This window comes from Puma concolor, chromosome E3 (assembly GCF_028749965.1).
Source record: "Puma concolor isolate L17-30 chromosome E3, mPumCon1.1.hap2, whole genome shotgun sequence".
NCBI lineage: Eukaryota > Metazoa > Chordata > Mammalia > Carnivora > Felidae > Puma > Puma concolor.
In genome coordinates, this window is record NC_141682.1 from 25,270,243 (window position 1) to 25,291,535 (window position 21,293).

Below are 21,293 nucleotides of genomic sequence, written 5' to 3' on the forward strand. Positions count from 1 at the left end.
CTCAGTTTCCTCATCCACAAACTGGAAATTGTGTGTGCTGTACGGCTGTGACGTTGTTGGGCTTGGGGCACACAAGGTATATGCCAACAGTATGGTGCCTGCCCAGTCAGGGCTCAACCAACGGTAGGGGTTATCATTATATGAGAGGTTGGAGTTCACACCCGGGTCCTGTGCTTCACCGCTTCCCCAACCACATCCAAACTGTGTGCATCATTCCGTGTACCAAAACCAGCCTGTCCTCTCCCACCCGCAGGGCCACAGGACTCCTATCCCCAGGTCCGGCTGGCGGCTGTAGTCCTGATAACAGCATAGTTTACGATACAATAGTTATGAGTTGAATTGTATACCTCCTTGGCCCCTCAAATCCACATATTGAAGTCCTAACCACACAGTACCTCAGAGTGTGGCCTTGGAAATAGAGTCATCTCATATGTAATTAAAGATAAGTAATATAGAGTAGGGCCTGGTCCATTATGACCGGTGTCCTCATGAAAGCCGGAAATTTGGACACACACATGCACACAGGCAGAGCATCGTGTGAAGTTTGGAGTTCTGCCGGTCCTTTAAACTGGGACTTGCGGGGCGCCTGGGTGGCGCAGTCGGTTGGCGTCCGACTTCAGCCAGGTCACGATCTCGCGGTCCGTGAGTTCGAGCCCCGCGTCGGGCTCTGGGCTGATGGCTCAGAGCCTGGAGCCTGTTTCCGATTCTGTGTCTCCCTCTCTCTCTGCCCCTCCCCCGTTCATGCTCTGTCTCTCTCTGTCCCAAAAAATAAATAAACGTTGAAAAAAAAAAATTAAAAAAAAAAAAAATAAAAAAAATAAATAAATAAATAAACTGGGACTTGCAACCTCCTGAACTGGAAACAATACATTCCTGTTGTTTCAGCCACTCAGTTTGTGGTACTTTGTTACAGTAACACTAGCAAAGTGATAGAAACACCACAGGCCATTTTCTCTGTTTGTAGAGGTGAGTGAAACGGCAGCTATCCGAGAGAGTGACCAGACTGAGACCCATTGGGGCAGGGGTTATGGTCACTGCTGCCTCCCCCCAGCACCGAGCCTGGCCAAAGCCTGGGCTTGTCAAGCCTTAGTGAACTGTGGGGTTTTTTTGGAAACACCTTGAAGTTTACAACTTTGCCTAGAGGAAGATATAGAATATTTCCAGCACTTCAAACGTCCCCAGTATGACTCTCACAGTCACTATTCTGACTTTTGTTGCCAACAAGAGTTTTGCTTGTTCCTGGACTTCATATAAATAGAATTACTATGTATTTTTCTTTTGCCTGACACTGATCATGAGATGGATGTATATTTTTGAAAGCAGTTATAGCTCATTATCTAATTATTTATATTATTTATTTGTTTATTTATTTATATTTTTAGAGAAAGGTAGGGGGGAAGGGCAGAGGGAGAGGGAGATACAGAATCTTAAGCAGGCTCCACACCCAGCAAGAGCCCAATGTGGGGCTTGATCTCATGACCATGAAGTCATGACCTGAGCAGCAATCAAGAGTCAGGCACTTAACCTACTGAGCTATTTAAAAAACTTTTTTGGGAGTGCCTTGGTGGCTCAGTCGGTTAAGCAGCCGACTTCGGCTCAGATCATGATTTCGCGGTCTGTGAGTTCAAGCCCCGCGTCTGACAGCTCAGAGCCTGGAGACTGCTTTGGATTCTGTGTCTCCCCCGTTTGCTCTCTGTCTTTCGAAAATGAATAAATGTTAAAAAAAAAAAACACCTTTTTTTTAATGTTTATTTTTGAGAGAGAAAGAGAGAAAGACAGAGCACAAGTAGGGAAGGGGCAGAGGGAGAGGGAGACAAAGAATCCAAAGCAGGCTCCATGCTCTGAGCTGTCAGCACAGGGCGGGATGTGGAGGAGACCCCTGAGCTGAAGTGGAAGTCAGACGCTTACGCGACTGAGCCACCCAGGGGCCCCTACTGAACTATTTTTGAAATGGATGTGTAGAAATGTACACTGTACATATGTACAAATGTATCATAAATGTATCAAACTGTACAAATGTACAAATGTGTCACAATTTATTTGTCCATTCTAGCATTGGTAGGACATTTAGGTAGTTTCCAATTTGGGGCTCTTATGAATAAAGTTGTTGTGAAGACATTCTTGTGTATGTCTTTTATGGAATGTATGCAACTGTTTCTCTTGGAGCAGAATTGCTAGGTCGGCAATCCACTGGGTGGGGTCCCCATCCCAGCAACGCCGGAGAGTTCTAGCTGCTCTGTATCTTGATACTGTCAGTCTTTTTACTTTTTGACATTCTGGTGGGCATGCAGTGGTATATCATTAAGGGTTTTGTTTTTTAAGCTTGTTTATTATGAGATAGCATGAGCAGGGAACGGGCAGATAGAGAAGGAGAGAGACAGAAAATCTCAAGCAGGCTCCACACTGTCAGCACAGAGTCTGACGCAGTGCTCGAACCCACAAACTGTGAGATCATCACCTGAGCCAAAATCAAGAGCTGGATGTTCAACCAACTGAGCCACCCAGGCACCCCTATCGTGGTTTTAATCTGCATGTCACTGATGGGTAAGCCTGTTGAGCACCTTTTCATATACCTATTGTCTATTTGCACCTGTTTGAGTGTTTTGTCCATTTCAAAACATTAGGATATTTCTCTGTTTCTTATTGATTTGGAATTCTTCATATATTCTGCATGAGTCTTTTAAAAAAAGTTTTATGTATTTTTGAGAGAGAGAGAGAGTGCATGTACCCATGTGGGGGAGGGGGACCCTCCCCCCCAATAGAGAGGGGGACCAGAAGCCGGCTCTATGCACTGACAGCAGCAACCTCAACCTGGGGCTCCAACTCATGAAACATGACATCATGACCTAAGCCGAAGTCGGACGCTCAACTGACTGAGCTACCAGGTGCCCGTGCATATGAGTCTTTTACCAGCATTTTATATCACCAAAAATTTACATACACACACAAAGCATCACTTCAGCTTAAAAGTCATTTTGATTCTATTTAATTAAATAAAAGCAATTTTTTCTCATCTCAGGAAATCAGACCACATAATACATGAGACAGTCATTTCATATGTACACAGCAGGGCCGGGCCCAGTGGACTCAATCCAATTTTCACCCGCTTGAGCAGGGCAGACCTTAATTCAGTTTGGTTGAACAGGTAGGGGGCAGGTGGTAAGGCTCACTGGTTTTTGCTCCCAAGATGGGCTGATGGTGAATCTGCATCACCCCCCCTGGACCAGGGTGGTGGGAAGCAGAGGGTGAGGGGACCAGGGCAGAAATAACATGCTCTGGCTGGTTTCCAGAGCTGGACTCCCACAGCTAAGCTGGATGCTCACAGTTTACTACGTCTGCCCCTGTGGCAGGTTCTGGGGACCTAGGACACCAGCCTCATTCTGGGGGAGCTCACAGCCAAGAAAAAGAGTTGGCAAAGGGAGTAAGGAAGCATGGTATGGAGTGCTAGGCATCATAAATGCTAAGTGTCACTGCCGTGAAAACAGATGTTTGGTCCGGATGCAGTGGGAGGAAGGCTGGAGGCCCCCAGCTCTTGATGGGTCCCAGGGACATCTTCACAGTGGAGCTGATGCCATATGAGTTGTGCCTTGATGGATGAGCAGGAGTCAGCAGGCAGAGGGTGGTAAGAAGGGCGTTTCCAGGCAGGGCTTGGTGCAAGGCTTCCTAGCGAGTGATACTTTTGTGGCTGGAGTGTAGGGTGTGCTGGGGGACAGGGCAGGAACATTAAAGTGGACCTGAGATGTCAGAGCCTTCCCTCCCTCAGCTTCCAGAGAGCCCCGGTGCCTGGGATCATGTTTCCTGGGGATGAACTCTGGGTTACAGCTTTCTAGGATACCTCACCCTCAGGGCCAGTGTGTGCTGAGCGAGTGATTATTTGTAAGACGGCCTTTCAATTTAGAGGAGTCATTATTTCCAATCCCTCCCTCCCCCCCATAGTTACTACTATCCATGACACTGAGCATGCTGCCTCATCCTTGGTGGATACTTATGAGACAGAGAGCTCATCACCTCCTCTTACCTGAGAACCCTTCTCTAGAAAAGAGTGACATTTGGTTCTGTGTTGTTTTTCTTCTGGAGTTGAGACCTAGTGGACAGGAGATGAAGCGAGGAGGTCCCCCTGACGCCCAGATTTCTGGGCCTGGTGGGGAGAAGCAGGCAGGAGCTCTTGCAGGAAGGCTGTGCCATCAGCAGGGTGGGCCCAAGTCTTGATGAGGCCCAGGGTCTGGGTGGGCTAGAGCCACGAGGCAGGTGTCAGGGGCTGCTCGAAAGGCATACCTGAAGGATTGGGCCTTCCAGAGGAAGCTTCTGGCCTTGGTGATCTCCTGGGCCAATCTTCTCAAATCATCTCCTTCAAATAGTGGCAATACGGGGTCCTTGGAAAGGGGAAATGAGTGTGAAATTAGATCCATTCAGTGACTGGGTGCAACCTGAAAATCCAAAATCTCAGGAAAAAAAAATTGGAGCTAATCAAATGCAGCCTCCCACCCAGTGCAGGCAATCTGTTGGCCTCGGTCTGCATACCTCCAGAGACAAGGAGCTCACCACCTGCCAAGGTAGCTACTTTGCAAGTGGAACACTTTGAGGTAAGGTGTCTGAGAGTCAGCGGAGTGGGTAGTGGCGAACCAAGGTGTTCATTGGACTTCACGGCAGTCGGCGCCTCTCCTCTCAGTAGAACAGAAGTGGAACATGCTCCTTATCTCACTGTTACCCAGTGAGATCTATTCTGCCCTTTCCCTATTGCTTCTAGTAAAACAGCTGCACAGGCAGCTTTTCTCTTGCGTCAGCCAGTGGAATTCCAGAGGCTAGAGTTAGAGACACAAGGGCTCACGATCAGCAAGAGAATGTACGAAAGAAAGAGGCTCCCTCTGCCCTTCGCAGCAGGAGAGGAATGATCCCATTCTGCATCTGGAGGCTATTCATAGAACCTGATTTTTTGTGGCATCAAACTGAGGACTTTTGCAACACTGTCAAATTTGTTTTCCTGGGTTATAAGGATGGGTGAATTTTTCTTACTGTCACTTGTTCTGTTCTCTGAACTATTTGTAGTATTTATCCCTAGAAGACGTATTTGAACGAAGGAGTCCTGCAAAGCACTTGACCTCACAAATTAGGCCATGTCCTGTGGCAGTCATCTTTAACCTCCAAAAAGAGGTTCTGGAATTCTGGTTGGTTGTCTTACGTGATGATTTGTTGCCTTGAAAATGTTCTGAGAGCACCATGCTCCCAAAAGGTATAAACACGTGCCTAGCTTTTCAGTCAGACCGGGAGAGGATCTTTGGCATTCTCGTATCTGGCATGTGTAATAGAAACTGTGACTTTACCAGATTTATTACTTAGATCATTTGAATATCTGTGTTTCAATGAATTGAACACAGGGACACAGAAATAAGCAGGACTTATAGCAAAGAGGTTAAGAGCATGAGTGTCTGGGCTGACTTTACCATTTGCTATGTCTTTAGGTGTATTCCTGTCCCTTACTGAGCCTATTTATTCATCCGTTTAATGGGTATAATAGTGGTTAAGGGGATTGAAAGGGGTAGTCTGTATAAAGCAATGGACCTACACAAGTAAGTGCAATGAATGTGAACTGTTCTGTTAGTAAATAACACCTCCACGGGCACCTGGCTGGCTCTGTAGGCAAAGAATGTGACTCTTAATCTCAGGGTTGTGAGTTCAAGCCCCATATTGGGTGGTGGGGTGTAGAGATTGATTGATTGATTGATTGACTAAATAAATAACACCTCCAAGCTCTGTTGCTTTCCCACTCCGAGGAGAGCCAGCCTCGAGGAAGAGCAGCAGGGAAACACAGCCCTTTCTAGCCAATACTTCGTATTCTCACAAGAGAAGCAGAGATCTTTTCAGGTAGGGGGGGAATGACGTTATATCGAGACATCTGAACAGACCTCACTCAGTCGCTCCACAACCTACCCTTTCGTCCATGAAGCCCTTGGTCAGCAGGCCGTGGATTTTGAAGAGTGTGTCCTCATCAACAGGGCAGTGATAGCGGGCCCCCGTGAGGGAGGCTAGATTTCTCAGGAAGTCAACCGCCGCCCTAGTTGGGAGAACAGATGTTCTGAGGCCGGCCCGCTGACTGGCCAGGCAAGTTCCCTCTGCACCCCTAGCCTGTGGGGAGCCTAAGTCTGTGCGGCAGTGGGCCCTGGACCCTGAGGCCCTGTGCCACTGAGACCACGTTGGCATCACCAAGCCCACCCCTGTCAGTTTATGGGCGAGGCAGCTGCTGCACGAAGCAGATTCCCTGCCTCAGGGTCGCCAGCTAGTGGGAAAGCACACAGCCAGCACACATTCCTTAATTGCACACGGAGCCAGTACCTGCTACTACGTGTTGGGGCTGGCAGGGACACAAGCGTGGCCTTTATGAAGCTCGTGGTTTAGACAGATCAAATATGCACCAAAGCGGGGCGCCTGGGGGGCTCAGTCGGTTAAGTGTCTGACTTTGGCTCAGGTCACGATCTCACCATTCTAAGTTTGAGCCCCGCTCAGAGCCTGGAGCCTGCTTCAGATTCTGTGTCTCCCTCTCTCTCTGCCCCTCCCCTGTTCCCTCTCTGTCTCTCTCAAAAATAAACATTAAAAAAAAAAATTCACCAAAGTAATCACAGTTTCGCCAAAAACATTCAAGTCTTTTTCTGAAGGAGCAGACTCTCTCTTTTCCAACACATGTTCCTCTGCGGTGATCGTTTATAAAAAAAATAACCGTGGTAATGCTACTTTAAACGTTTTTCCCATCAATTTTCACAAATGTGCTCCGAGAAAGATCAGGAGGGCGAAGACCACACGTGACCGTGAGAATGGACGCAAATCCATTCTCATACTGGAGAAAGTCAGGACGGCGGTGCCTGAGAGGGGCAAGCTGGAGGTGGAGGGAGGGCTTTCACTCTGATGTAACGCCTGCCTGCACCCTCCTCATTTCTCACTCACAGAGTTGGGCCCCGGAGAGATTGGGGTCTAAAGTGAGTCCCTGGACTGGGCCAGCTGCTCACATGTGTACCTCACACACGCAGCCGTGGGAAAGGCGTACAGCTCAGCCCCTGCTCCTTGCCCACCTGCCTGAGCAGTTCAGGGAAATGGTGTGCAGTTTCAGATCTCTTTCCTCCTTGAGTCTTTGGACTTCATTCAGAATAAGGCTGCAGCTTGTATCTGGCTTCCCGTCGGTCAGGAGGTACAATCCTTCCACATCGTGAAAACTGAAGGCTTTCTGAAAGAGAGCCGGAGGGTGGTCTGGCTCAGGGCTAGGCATTAACCAGGAAGGGCAAAAACGAATTGCCTGCTGTCCCCAAGGGAAATAGTTCTGATTGGATCCCACTGACTTGTCCATTTAGAGTGAGAGACCCTCCCTTCCCCCCTTTCATCTATCACAGACCAAGGAAGCTGCCAAGGTCTAGGAGAAAGCATGGCGCACTTCTGGGCTGGTTAACCCCAGCAACTCACTTAACCTCTCTGAACCTCTGTGCCTTCAACTCTAAAGTGAGAACGAGGACCACTTTCTCACCAGGTTGTCAGGACAATGAAATAAAGTAACACTTCGTAGATCTAAAAGTGCTCTTTGTAATTTGAAAGCATAATGCGGGATTGGTAGAAGGGGTGATGGTATATCTGTTTTGCTACGGAGTCGGGCTCGGGGGCAGAACTTGCCAGTAATGCTTGCAAGACTGAGGTGCTCCCCTGAGCACGCAGGTGGGTCACCCACTGCATAGCCTCGTGACAGGCTGCATCTGTGGTCTCCACCAGAGTGTCCCTCCACAGCTGTAGGTCCTCCGCAAAGCTGAGCAGGTTAAACCTGGGGAGGGGAGTGGAAAAGGTAGGGGCAGAGAGAAGGTGAAAGAGATGGGTTAGAAGATGCCTGGGGGCGCCTGGGTGGCGCAGTCGGTTAAGCGTCCGACTTCAGCCAGGTCACGATCTCGCGGTCCGTGAGTTCGAGCCCCGCATCAGGCTCTGGGCTGATGGCTCAGAGCCTAGAGCCTGTTTCCGATTCTGTGTCTCCCTCTCTCTCTCTGCCCCTCCCCCGTTCATGCTCTGTCTCTCTCTGTCCCAAAAATAAATAAACGTTGAAGAAGATGCCTGGGTGAAGTAATCTCTGTGAGGACCATGCAAGCCTATCAGTGTCAAGACCCTACATCGAGCCCCAGGGCCCCTCGGGGAGAATGAGAAGGAGGAGGTACACGCTGACGATTCTAGATGCAGATGAAATAGATCAGCACCCCACCTCTGTGCCACTTACAGGTCATGTGATCTCTGGCAAATTACTTAATCTCTCTAAGCCCTAATTTCCTTTTCTGAAAATTGGGGATAATAATGGAAATACCTCATTGGGGCACTGTGAGGATTGAATGAAATCATGCACATAAAGTGCTTGGCACACAGCAAGTGCTCAATAAATGTTTACTGTTATTAAGGCAAGGATGAGTCCCAGTCTAGGACCAGTCTCCTACCGTCTCCTAGGGTCAATTTTTCTGGGTAGAGAAAACAACCCCAAACACCAATCTCTTAAAAAATCAAGTTCAGGGGTGCCTGGGTGGCTCAGTTGGTTGAGCGTCCCACTTCAGCTCAGGTCATGATCTTGCGGTCCGTGAGTTCGAGCCCCGCGTCGGGCTCTGTGCTGACAGCACAGAGCTTGGAGCCTCTTTCAGATTCTGTGTCTCCCTCTCTCTCTGACCCTCCCCCGTTCGTGCTCTGTCTCTCTCTGTCTCAAAAATAAATGTTAAAAAAAAAAATTAAAAAAAAAATTAAAAAAAAATCAAGTTCAGCTGAAATGTACAATTGAAGGCCACCTGCTGGTTCCTTTGCTCTGTTTGCAATGGTCCCTGGGCCAGAGATGGATTTCTGAAGGCTGCTTTATTTCTGCAACAGGATGCAGTGTTACTGCTCAAATAAGCTACAGCTCCAGGCTTGTGAGCGGTGAGGAGGGAAGCCCAATGAACTTCCCCTTTGATCTTCTTGCCTCACAGCCACTCGCCCCCTTCCCTCTCACCTGTTACAGCGCTTCCTGCCCCGCACCCACTCGCCCCCTGCCTCTCACCTGTCACAGTGCTTGCGCAGCTGTTCCCAAATCAGCAGAATCAGCTCCGTCTTCACCTGCTGCAGGTAGGGGCCCATGGATCCCGACGTGTCCACCAGGATGCACACTTTGCTCTCCAAAATGGTGCCAAATAATCGGCGGCTCCCTGCTCCGAGGGCGTGGGGGCAGAGGCAGGGAAGGAGTGAGGGGTCGCTCCTGCCACTGCTGGTTTCTCTCGCGGCAGCTATCAAATACAAGGTCTACCAAATACACCTGTTGCCTCACTGGTCGACAATCAGATGTTAGCCCACTGGGAGATGGCCTTTGTGATGTTGTCGAGGGGTGAGGGGCGTCAGTTGTCCAAGGGCAGAGCCGGTCAGTGGCCTGGGCTTTGGGACGTCACAGTTTTAGCTGTGTCTTTGCCTGTGATCTGTGATCACCTGCACAAGAGGTTGTAACCACTCTGGCCTGAGTTTCCTCATCCCTACAGTTAAGCGCCTGGACTAAGTGGTGTTACGGTATTGTTTGGGGCCGGAAAAGACGTTATGGAGCACGGAGTCCGTCAGCTGGTCAACAGACATCAGCGGAGCCCGGCACTGTGCAAAGTGTGATGGAGAGAGGCTGCCTGGCCTCCCGGAGCTGAGAGTTGGGCAGGCAAGACAGATGTTAAATCCACAGCTATGGCTCTCCGAGGGTCATGACAGAGCAGTAGTGGGAAGAATCTGAGTTCGGTGGGTGAGCTACCACTGCAGGATGGGCAGCCAGCGGAGGAAAGAGGTGAAGGTGTGGAAGGAACAGCCTGGGCAAGCCTGGGCCGGAGGAGGGGAGCATGGCATGCTCAAGGACAGAGAGAAAGACTGTGGAAGGAATCAGGAGGACTGGGATGGAGACCCTTGCCAGGGTCACACAGACTGGCAGTGACCACTGAGAAACCCATGTCCTCCAACCCACACTTTAGTCAGACAACCACTAACCCTAGCCTTTAGTTTCACGGGGCTAAATACAGAAGTGACCCAGGGGAAAGCCGAAGAACAGAAGACAACGCATCCAGCGTTCTTGAATCACGCCTCAGCGACTTCCTGGAGGCAGTCGTAGAAAAAAATGGAAAAACTGCCACAGAAAAGATCGGCTGCTTTCCAGGAAAAGATGGACTGAGCTGGCTGGACCCACTGGCCAGGAACCTTCCAGGACTCATCTGGGGTGTTCCCTGGCTGTGCTCATGTCCACATGACAAGAGAGGGGCCATCCTGAGGCATGGGCGGCGTTCCATGAAGATGGCCAGCCAGCCAGTTGAGTCGAGGAAACTCCAACTGCAAACGGCTGGCCGATCCGTCTTAGGAACCAGATGGTGGAAACAGTGCGAGCCACCAAGCCCCGTCGTTTTGACCTCCTGCATCTCTCTGACTCTGCCCACTCCGTCCATCTCTACCATCCCCACCTCTTCCAGCTAGCCCAGTCTTTCACCCGGGCTACTACGAGCTCTATCCCCTCAACAATTTGTATTCCATGCAGAACCAGGGCGATTATTGCCAATGCTAACTTGATCATTTCCCCCTTATTTAAAACATTTAGTGGCTTCGATTGCTCTTAGGATAAAGGACAAAGACTGGGCATGGCCTCATCTCTCTGGGATGGTCTCATTCTTACTCCCCCTCGTCCTCAGTCACACAGGCTTCCTTTTAGTCCTTATACTCAGCACCGACCCCCGTCCCCCCCCCCCCCCCAGCCCCCAGCACCTCAGACATGACTGTCTTTTCTCTCTTTGCCCAGGTAACATCTATTCACTCTTCAGATCTTGGCTCCTCAGGGAAGCCTCCTGTGATTTTCCTATCCAGGCCCGCTGCCCCTCTTAGAGGCTCTCACAGCCCATGCCTATCTCCTCCCTACACACGTCACCGTTGTGACATTAGACTTGTCTGTGGGACTCTTTGGTTAACGTCTGTCTCCTAGACCATATGCTCCACGAGCTCAGGGTGTTGCCTTCCACCACCTCCCCAGCACCTGGCGGGAGAGCAACACACATTTGTTGAATAATGAACGAGTGACTAAGTGAAGCAGCCCTGGGTTTGGAAGTGTTGGTGGTGTTTTGAAGTACTGGGTGGCACTGGGGTGGCAGCATTGCTGATCTTCACACCCTTCCCAGCAGCAAACGTGCATTGCGATTGGAGAGAGGCACACAACCTCTTTGCCCCCGTGTCAGCCTCTGACACGACAACTACACGTGGCTCTGGCAGCGCCCTCCAGAGGCTTTGGAAAGCAGCAGTCATCACTATACCCCACTGCACATGGTCTGTTTTACCAGGTTCTACTGCAGAGGATTGGATCTAATGAATCTGTGAGGGACCCTGAGGAGCCCACACAGGGACCTCTATAAAAGCCTCCCTCCCTCCTTCCTCCTGTTGTCCCAGGAACCCTCCAGGCCCCAAAGCCTAAACACTCTCCTGTCCAGCTCCGGCTATTTGCCTGGCCTCTTGAACTTGATGCTTCCAGCCGTCTCTGGATCTCCAGCCCACCCTCCTCTAGGGTGTGGCCCTCTCCTGGGCCAGCCCTGCTGTCCACCTGCCCTGGAGGGGCCTTGGTGCCCTCTGTAAAGAAGAACAGGGGATTCTTCTCTGTCAGGACTCCCTCTCATTTCTGCCTTTGTAGACAAGTTCTATGGGGGTCAAATCAATGTTGAATTGAGCCTCTTGAGACAAAAGCCCCTCAGTCACATCCAGGAAGGCAAGGGGCGGGACATGGCCTTGCAGGGTGGGCCTGGACAGGCCTGGGTCCCTTCTGGTGCCCACCGGCCCATGCTCCACCTCCCTGTCATCCGGCACCTTGCCTGACCTTGGAATCCAGAAATCATGTTGTAGCTGGATGACCTTCCTGGCCTCATCCCTGACCTGTGCACCTGGTCTGGGAAGGACTGACCCTCATCCCTGGGTTGACCTTGCACTTCCCCTCATGCCCCTCCACCCTCCAGGACAGCAGGCAGGCTCACCAGACAGCAGCCACTGCAGCCTCTGGACATAGCGCCTCATCACCTTCTCCAGACATGTGATGTATGCTTCCATTTCCCTGGGTGTCCACTGGATATGTCTCACTACCCCCTGGATTAAGACAAGCCAAGGCAAACTTTGCCCCATCAGCTTTCTTCATATCCCCATCATCTCCTTAAATAGTTTAGTTGGTTGTGGTTAATAATTTCCAAAAACCTCTATTAGGCATATATATATTTTCTTAAAGGCTTTTTCTTTGACCAAACTACTAGATTTATGGTTCTAGAAGGAGTAGGGGAATTGGGATGATGGTTTTGTGGCACATGTGGTCACTGAAATAATAAAAAACATAGCATCTTTAAATTTTAAATTAGAAAACACTTCATGGTAGGATGGGAAGTCCATAAATGTCAAACTAAAAGATGACCTTAGATGGAGAAGGGGACGGCATGATAAAACCCCCATAAAATCCTTCTGGTGAATAATTTTGCATTTGGTGGCTACTTTTGGCTTTCTAGTTTCCCCTAACATCAATAACGTCACATAAAATGGCAAGGATAGAAAATGGGGTCTTCCAAAAACAAAAACAAAAACAGCATGATTCATTTTTCATTTGTACTAAATTTACTTGTTCCAGTGTTTTAGCAATGAAAAAATTATCCCCAAACTAGAAACTAGAAAACACTCTCACCTCCCCCAGGGGAGGAGGGAACCCCCTGATGCTCCCCATCTTAACAGAATCATCAGCAATATTGGGGTACAGAGTTCTGCTGAGTTCTTCAGCCAGTACCCTATTCTCAGCAACTATTTTGTGTGTGTGTGGTTTTTTAAAATTTTTATTTTAGAGACAGAGAGGGAAAGAGCAGGGGGAAGGAGTAGAGGGAGAAGGAGAGAGAGAGAATCTTAAGCAGGCTTCATGAGGGGCTCGATCCCACGACTCTGGGATCATGACCTGAGCTGACCTGGGATCGTGACCAGAGTCAAAATCAAGAGTCAACCGATTGAGCCATCCAGGTGCCCCCCTCAGCAACTATTTCTAATTCTCACTCCATGGAGCCCTTCTAGCTCTGGAAGATGGTGTCAGGCACCCTAAGGAGTTGACTTATCTTCCAACAGTATCTGCATCCCTATGTGCCAAGAACAGTCCCAGTTTTGGATAGAAGCAGGAAGAGAAGCCATGTACATTCACATGGAGTTCTCACCAACACATTGTGCCATTTGAAGCTGATCACAGGCAGGAGGTGGGAGAAAGGAAACAATAGCAACAAAAACCATGACTTACATTGATCTCTATACTGGGCAGGATGTTGCAGTATTTGGCTGACGCCAGCCCCCGGGCTGACTTCTGATGAGTGCAGCTGGGACCAATGTATCTGGAGATTTCCATCCTCAGTTTTTTGAGCCCATAATTTGCTACCCACTTTAGAATAAAAGAAAGAACTATTATCTTGGGTAATGTAGGCTTAATTGAATGATGGTCTGACTCATCTATTAAAATGTTGTATTTGAAATCTGTCTCGTGTTTGCAGTGTGGGGTTTCTAGGTCTTCATGGAGCACCCAGGGCATGTAGATTCCTTCCCCTGCACTGGGGAGAGATGCACAAGAAATACCGGCAACAGGGAACCTGCTACTTTCTAGTCTGGTGGACGCTGTTGCTTTTCCAATAGCCATTTCAACTCTCTCCCACAAAATTTGAGTGGAAAGCCATGACTAGTCTGAAGTTCAGACTCTAAACCAATTAGGGTGATCTCTGTCTCCTTGTCACGGTGAGAGATACAAGAATGGGCAGGCTCGTGGCAATCAAGCATGGCTCCAGGATCGAGTCAGGCTCCAGTCAGAACCAAGCTCAGACTCTTACTGAATGGTTGTGGAAAGAGACTCTCATTGAATGTTTGTATCTTCAGGATATGAACAAGAAGGGGGATTTGTCCTGCCTGCAGCCAGAAGGTTCTGACACCACTAAGTGCTTTACCCAAAATATACTTCAATTAGTCATCAATCCTAGCAGATATACAACTGGATTCATTTTACAAACGGGGACACTGAGATTGGGTGTAGCTAAATGACTTGCCCAAGGTCACCCAGCTAGGAAGCAGCAGACCCAGGTTTCCAACACAGGTCTATTTAAACTCTTTTCCCATCTGCCATACTAAGCAGCCATTGTGAGCACATGCGTCTCCACGTCCAAGTATGTCCACCTACCTACGAGTGGAAGGTTGGCGGAAGGGATTATTGCTTGAGGGGTGTGTGCAGGTTCCAAGAACTTAATACCTCTTGGCTTGAGCAAACTGCATCCTTCCTGGGCAACTGGATAGAAGAGCTAACCCTTCGTATTCCCCTTCCTTGAGGGTATTTCTTGTAGACCGAGCCTAGGAGAAACAGAGTGAGGTTACCTCGTGCACCTCTCTTCCCTCTCCCCTCCACTCCCCTCTTTGGCTTCCTTTTGCATTTAATTTCTCTGTCAATCAAATCAGCTGGAAAATTCCTTAGGCCAATCTGCTGAAGGGTAGAGGGAGGCTGTTAGGTGGATCAGGGGAAGCGTTGGGACCTCGCCTCTCTACACATCAGTGAATCATTACTGGGGGACTTGTACCATTTTGCAGCAATCAATTGTAGGGGGGAGCGGGTAGGGACCCGAGGACACTCATCTCCACTCCCTTCCCAATTTCCCAATCAGCCTCAGAGCTGAGGACACTGCCTCTGATGGAGGATGAGCGGTGTCAAGAACTCACACGCCCATTTCCCTGGACTGGGAGACCTGAGTGGTTTGAGGATACGCCTGCTCCGGAGACACTGCTGCCCGCGTCCTGGGACAGCTGGAGGGGTCTCCCTACCCATGGGCCTGCTGACCTTACAGTTCTTACAGGGCCATCCAGATATCTGTGTAACCTCCTGCTTACCCACGTTATTCCCCGTCTCCGTATAAAACAGTGAGAGAGACATCTCTGCTTCCCTCCACTTGGTCTTCCTCCTCCATTCTGCTGTCCCTTCTTTCACTGGCTGGGCTGAAGCTGGAGGAAAATTGGCCTGTTGGCTGGAGCAGCCTCGTGGGGTCATGCAGTGACGCTGTCCAGCTTGTCGGGAAGACTTGTCAATTTCAGCTATGCTCTGCCCTTGAAATAGGCCTCCAAGATGGCCTTGAGGTCCTCAGGGACTACCCCAAGTCTTCTGGCCTCACCTGCATCGGCAACAGCTAAAGCTGCCATTTACCAAGTACCGATGTGTGCCAGGCGTGGCGCTAAGTGCTCTCCATAACCCATATCAGCTTATCCTCAACGTGCCCCAGTTTATAGTCAAGGTGAGTGGGGCCCAGGATCCGTAAGGGCACAGCAAAGATTCTACCCAGGTCTTGCTGACTCCACAACTCTGCTCTGAACCATTCTGCTATGTCTTTGACACTAGAAATAAGATACACGGGGGCGCCTAGGTGGCTCAGTCAGTCAAGCATCCAACTCTTGATCTCGGCTTGCATCTTGATCTCACCGATCGTGAGTTCGAGCCCCACATTAGGCTCTGTGCTGGCGGCACAGAGCCTGCTTGGGATTCTCTCTCCCTCTCTTTCTGCTCCTACCCCTCCCTCCCTCCCTCCCTCCCTATAAACTTAAAAAAAATTAGTAAGATACATGGTCTTGCTTCTATGAGCTGAATACTTAAATAAAAATACTGAGGCCCTGTCATGACCAGCTGGCACTGGTCATTATCCTTAGCCAGTCTTGGGCCTAAATTTCTTTATCAGTGAAATGGGGAACTAATAGATTACCTGTCACTCAGGACTGATTATGGTAAGCTTTACTTGGGACAATCTTAGCAGAAGGGTGAGCACATGATAAAGACTCATGATCATCAGTCATTTTGGTTACCATTATAATTAATACATGTCTTGGCCATGCCCTCCACCCCACTACCCACCAGCCTGAGCACGGTCACGCTTACCTGGTGGGACGCCTGCTTTGCCACTAAGTGGCCGCCATGTCAGAGCTTCCAAGGGGGAGCTCTTCTTTCTGTCACGGTCATCTTTAAGGCTCTAGAAAACAGGCCGTCTTTCCTATCAGTGGCCTGTTCTCTGTAGCAGGCCCAGACCATGTGTAGCTTACTCCCATCCCAGGGGCTGTGTTTCTGGAAGGTTCTGCCCACATGGGCACTGCCCTCATTCAAAGAACTCCACCAGGTTCCAGGAGCCAGCCTAGAGGCATCGCCTTCCCCTGCCTTCCCAAATTCTGGGATGAAACCCCAGTCTTAGCCTGTCTGTTAGGAAGCCATGCAGGGAGGGGCCTATGGGAGTTGATTCCTCTGACATGTTTGCCCCATCTCCTGCAGCAGATTCAGAGGCGACTGGGTTTTGAGGTGAAAAATTGTGTGTGTGCGTGTGTGTGTGTTTAATAACAGGGAGGGAGGGCATGCTAGCCTACCCGTGGGATTTGCCAGAACTTGCTTCAGTTACCGCCCTTCTTCCTAGGACTGGGATTTTTGGGCCTCTAGCATGACAAGCAACCATTTGGGTAACTTCTGTGCCTTCTTGGGCATCTCAGTTTTAAGGGAGGAGTCCTTCATTACTGGGCACAAGTGCAATGTGGCAATGGCTGAACAGAGTTACCCAGGGCCTTGGACCAACCAGCTCACACCACTGGGTGAGCTGCTGTGAAAAAGGCCTGGCTGCTGCTACCTGGCCCTCATTCCAGGAGCCTCTTTGGAGGCCTTGGCACAGCCCAAGCCTCTTCACTCTGAATCGGCTTGGAAAGCACCGAAGGCCCAAGACACAGCCCCTGAGACTCCAGGATTTCGTCCCAGAATTTGCATCTGGGCTGGTTCCTGGAACCTGCTTGAATTCTTTGAATGAGGGCAGAACCTGTGTGGACAGAACCTCCTGGAAGTGCAGCCCCCGGGCTGAGAGTAGGCGACACAAGATCCGGACTGGTCCCCTCATTCTGCAAATGCATTATGTTTGCAAGGATCTGTCCATCAGTGAAACACTGAAGAGCTCCAGGTTATTTGCTGCTTCTGCTCACAAGCACTGTGGAGTCCGGAGTCATTCTGAGGTCCCTTTGATTTCTGCAGTGGGGTAGATATTTTAGGTAGGACAGGTTGGATCGGCTGTGACGGGGATAAGGCCCTAGCAGGCACAGGTCTACCCTCAGGGTCCTATCAGGCCCCTGCTAAGCCTTGGGCAGCAGTGGCTCCCATGGCAGCAGGAGCCCATTAGATACCCTTTGCCCAAACAGACCCTCCAGGATAAGCCCTCCTGCCTTACAGCCATCAGATGTAGCAGTGGGCGCCAATTCCATGGAGTCCTTAGTACCCGGCACAGGAATCAAGCTGAGATAGCCAGGCAGAGCCAAAGGTGGGTGGAGAGGAGGCCAGAGATGCCCCCAGAGCTGAGAAGCAGATCCCCCAGAAGAGGGGGAGCTGGAGGTACCCCCGAGACATTGACCACTCAGCACCCTGCCCCCACCCTGCTGGCCCTGGGGTCTGGGAGAGTGGCTTAGGTCATTTTAAGATCTAGGAAAGACCAGGAGACAAGGTGGCAACAAAATCCACGCTGTGTTATTAGGGAGGGGAGTCAAACCATTCTGGCCACCGAGGGAGCTGTGGGCTTGGAAGAATAGAGTTTCCTGGGCTGACTTCTTTGCTTGAACATCTTTGGTTTTTCTTTCAGGAGGGCTGAGCTTTCCACTTCTTTCCCAGACTGGTTCTTCAGTGAGGACACCAGTAAGGCACACTGCAATGGGGACTGGGCAGGTTAGCAGCACCCCAGCCACGGTGTGCCTCCAAGCAGGGGGCAGACAGACAGAGCGTACATGCACAAAACACACACACACACACACACACACACACACAGCAGGAGAGACTGGGTCCATTGGCACCTCTGGGCTCCTGTTTCTGGGGCCATAAACACTGTGGATCAAAACTATTAATTGTAAGTCCCATGTATGTAGGGTGTGGGATCCCTCAGGCACTGGGCTAGTTAATTCCCTGGGGTCCCAAACCCTCGTGCCAAGAAAGCAGGCCAACTATGCTTTTAGGGCAAGTGCTATTAAAAAAAAAAATTTAATGTTTGTTTATTTTTCAGAGAGAGAGAGGTGGGGACGGGAAGAGAGGGAGAGGCAGACACAGAATCTGAAGCAGGCTCCAGGCTCTGAGATGTCAGCATAGAGCTCAATGAGGGGCTTGAACTCACGAACCACAAGATCATGACCTGAGCCGATATCAAGAGTTGGACACTTAACTGACTGAGCCACCCAGGTGCCCCCCTTCCTTGCCATTTTTAACAAGTATCCAGTGCAATTTTTAATTTAATTTTTATTTTTATTAAAAATTTTTTTATTAAAAAAATTTTTTTAACGTTTATTCACTTTTGAGGGACAGAGAAAGACAGAGCGCAAGCAGAGGAGGGGCAGAGAGGGAAAGAGACACAGGATCTAAAGCAAGCTCCAGGCTCTGAGCTATCAGCATAGAGCCCGATGCGGGGCTTAAACCCATGAACTGTGAGATCCTGACCTGAGCCCAAGTCGGACGCTTAACCTACTGAGCCAGCCAGGTGCACCCTGTGCAATTTTTTAAACACCAACCAGCACTGGCAGCTAGGAAGGGCTACAGAGGGATTCTACTCAGAGACCTCAGAAGGAGTATGGCCCTTCTACCACCTTAATCGCAGACTTCTAGCCTCTGAAACGGTGAGAGAATAAATGTCTATTGCTTTAAGCCGCCTAATTTGTGGTACTTTATATGGCAGCCCCAGGGCACAAATAGAGAAGGGCAGTCGTTTGCCCACACGTAAAGCATACCTTTTGGGAGTAGTTGAGAGCCTTTTCCATCTCAGACACGATGGCATTGATGTCATCGCTTTCATAAATACCTGGAAGCAAGGCACATCGTGAGCATGGAGGAGGGGTGTAGATCATGGAGAGCATCCGTACCTCTTTACATGAGGGCTGTGTGGAGGTGACCTGAGCCCAAGGGGCAGGAAGGGGTCCTGATGGGCTGTGCTGACCAGGTCCCCCACCCCCCACCCCCACAGCCCCACCCAGTGTTGAAGGGGATGGGCAGGTACATTGAAGTTACCAGTAGTGGGGCCGGCCCCGGGACCCAGTGGCTTGCACCCAGCTGACTGCCTTCACCCAGAGGAAGGACAGGCTAGGAGTGATGGTCCCGCTATTCCATTGAATAAGAAGACCCACCTTAGGATTAAACTATCTAGTGTCTGTAGTGAATATTGGTGACTTATTTGAGAGGGACTGGAATGTAATGACTAAGAAGACAGACTCTGAAGTTGGCCTGCCTGGGTTCAAGTCCTGGTTCCACCACTTACTAACCACATGCTTTTGGATTCTGTCTCAGCTTTCCCATCTGTAAAATGGGGATAACCTACTTCAGAGGATCATTGTGAGGAATCAATACTAATACATGCAAAATGCTTGGAACTGTGTCTGGCATATGATAACCATTCTAGAAGTGTGTCCTGTTATTAGCAATCATCACCGACAATAACTTCTATGTATATGCCCAATGCTTTTCATGGAAAGAGCTGGGAAACAGGGCCCCAGGGTTCCAGCCCCAGCTATGCCACTGATTTTGTACCACAGGTAACTCATGTCCTTGGGAGTCATTTCTTTGTTTCTAAATCAGAGAGGGTGGAATGTACTAGTGGGTCCTGAGCCTCAATCACTCCTGTGTCCCAGTCATGATTTTGCCTTATCTCCATACCACCTAATCCATTATCTGTATTATCGCTTTTGTTACTTAAAAGCATATATATGTATATATGTAATTGAGACATATATTATTGACATAATGTATCATATAATATGACATGATATTAGGTTCATGTGTACAACAAATCATTTTGTTATATACATGAATATTTATATATATTGTGAAATGATCATCATAATGTCTATCTAACATACTTAAAAGTATATTTTAAAAAAGAAAACTTATGGGCATCTGGGTGGTTCAGTCGGTTAAGTGTCCAACTCTTGATTTTGGCTCAGGTCATGGTCTCACATTTCATGAGATCAAGCCCCATGTCAGGCTCTGCATTGACAGCACAAAGCCTGTTTGGGATTCTCTCTCTCTCTTTCTGCCCCTCCCCTGCTTGAGCTCACTGGCTCACTCTCTCTTTCTCAAAAATGAATAAATAAGACTTTAAAAAAAAAAGAAAAAAGAAAATTTATGTCACTTTAGAAAAGAGAAAGCACTTTTTTAAAAAAGTGTTTATTTTTGAGAGAGAGAGAGGGAGAGAGAGAGAGAGAGACAGAGCATGAGTGGGGGAGGGGCAGAGAGAGAGGGAGACACAGAACCCGAAGCAGGCTCCAGGCTCCGAGCTGTCAGCACAGAGCCTGATGCAGGGCTCCAACCCACGCACTGTGAGATCATGACCGGAGCCGAAGTCGGACTCTCAACCGACTGAGCCACCCAGGTGCCCCTGCACTTTTTTTTTTTTTAACCTAATTTATTTATTCATTTTTAACTAGGCTCTAGGCCCAATGTGGGGTTTCAGCTCATGCTATGGATATCAAGAGTTGCTGACTGACCCAGGCAGGCATCCTAGACAGTGAGTACTTTTTTTTTTTTTTAAGTTTATTTAATTATTTTGAGAGAGAGAGGTAGGCACGAGTGGGGAAGGGGCAGAGAGAGAGGGAGAGGGAGAATCCCAGGCAGGCTTCATGCTGTCAGCACAGAGCTGGCTTGATCCCACAAATACTGAGATAATGGCCTGAGCTGCAATCAAGAGTTGGACTCTCAACTGACTGAGCCACCCAGGCACCCCAACAATTTCTTTTTTTGTGGTAGTTGTAGGGGATCAGAATATGCATGCCATCCCAAAATATGCCAGTTTGGCATAGGATTATTTTGAGCTGAAGACAGTTGAGAAACAGTCAAAAAGTTCTCTACCCTCCTCCCACCTCCATTTGCCTAAGAGCAGGATGTAAATTTCCATTTTAGGGTGTCTCCCTCTGCCTTGCCAGGAAGAGGAGGAAAAGCACCGGAAACAACAAACAACCCTGGTTGTTACCAAAACAACCCTGACCTTATGTTAGTCCCCTCCTTCTGTTTGCCTTCCCACAGTCTACCGCCCCTAACCCCCTTTCCTTTGTCTTGTCATTTCTTTTTTTTTTTTTTTAATTTTTTTTAATCTTTATTTATCTTTGAGAGAGAGAGAGAGAGACAGAGAGAGAGAGAGACAGAGCGTGAGCAGGGGAGGAACAGAGAGAGAAGGAGACACTGAATCCAAAGCAGGCTCCAGGCTCTGAGCTGTCAGCACCAAGCCCGATGCGGGGCTTAAACCCACGAACTGCGA

At 49.3% G+C, this 21,293-nt stretch overlaps 1 protein-coding gene across 6 annotated transcripts in view; it reads right to left on the minus strand.

The window, feature by feature from the left end:
- Nucleotides 1–2,970: 2,970 nt before the first annotated feature.
- Nucleotides 2,971–21,293, minus strand: part of VWA3A (von Willebrand factor A domain containing 3A) — a 68,616-nt gene continuing 50,293 nt past the window's right edge. For 5 of the 6 annotated variants that reach the window (XM_086692813.1, XM_086692816.1, XM_086692815.1 and 2 more), the window contains 14 exons: nucleotides 18,778–18,848; nucleotides 17,559–17,711; nucleotides 15,929–16,019; nucleotides 14,896–15,006; nucleotides 14,267–14,364; nucleotides 13,277–13,414; nucleotides 11,997–12,105; nucleotides 9,035–9,179; nucleotides 7,651–7,795; nucleotides 7,062–7,213; nucleotides 5,929–6,052; nucleotides 4,276–4,373; nucleotides 4,019–4,084; nucleotides 2,971–3,702 (listed from right to left, as the gene is read on the minus strand). In XM_086692813.1, coding sequence (XP_086548939.1) covers nucleotides 4,033–4,084; nucleotides 4,276–4,373; nucleotides 5,929–6,052; nucleotides 7,062–7,213; nucleotides 7,651–7,795; nucleotides 9,035–9,179; nucleotides 11,997–12,105; nucleotides 13,277–13,414; nucleotides 14,267–14,364; nucleotides 14,896–15,006; nucleotides 15,929–16,019; nucleotides 17,559–17,711; nucleotides 18,778–18,848 — 1,487 coding nt within the window. In that variant the 3' untranslated portion in view covers nucleotides 2,971–3,702; nucleotides 4,019–4,032. The remainder of the gene's footprint in view (nucleotides 3,703–4,018; nucleotides 4,085–4,275; nucleotides 4,374–5,928; nucleotides 6,053–7,061; nucleotides 7,214–7,650; nucleotides 7,796–9,034; nucleotides 9,180–11,996; nucleotides 12,106–13,276; nucleotides 13,415–14,266; nucleotides 14,365–14,895; nucleotides 15,007–15,928; nucleotides 16,020–17,558; nucleotides 17,712–18,777; nucleotides 18,849–21,293) is intronic. The other variant, XM_086692814.1, reaches the window with a different exon arrangement.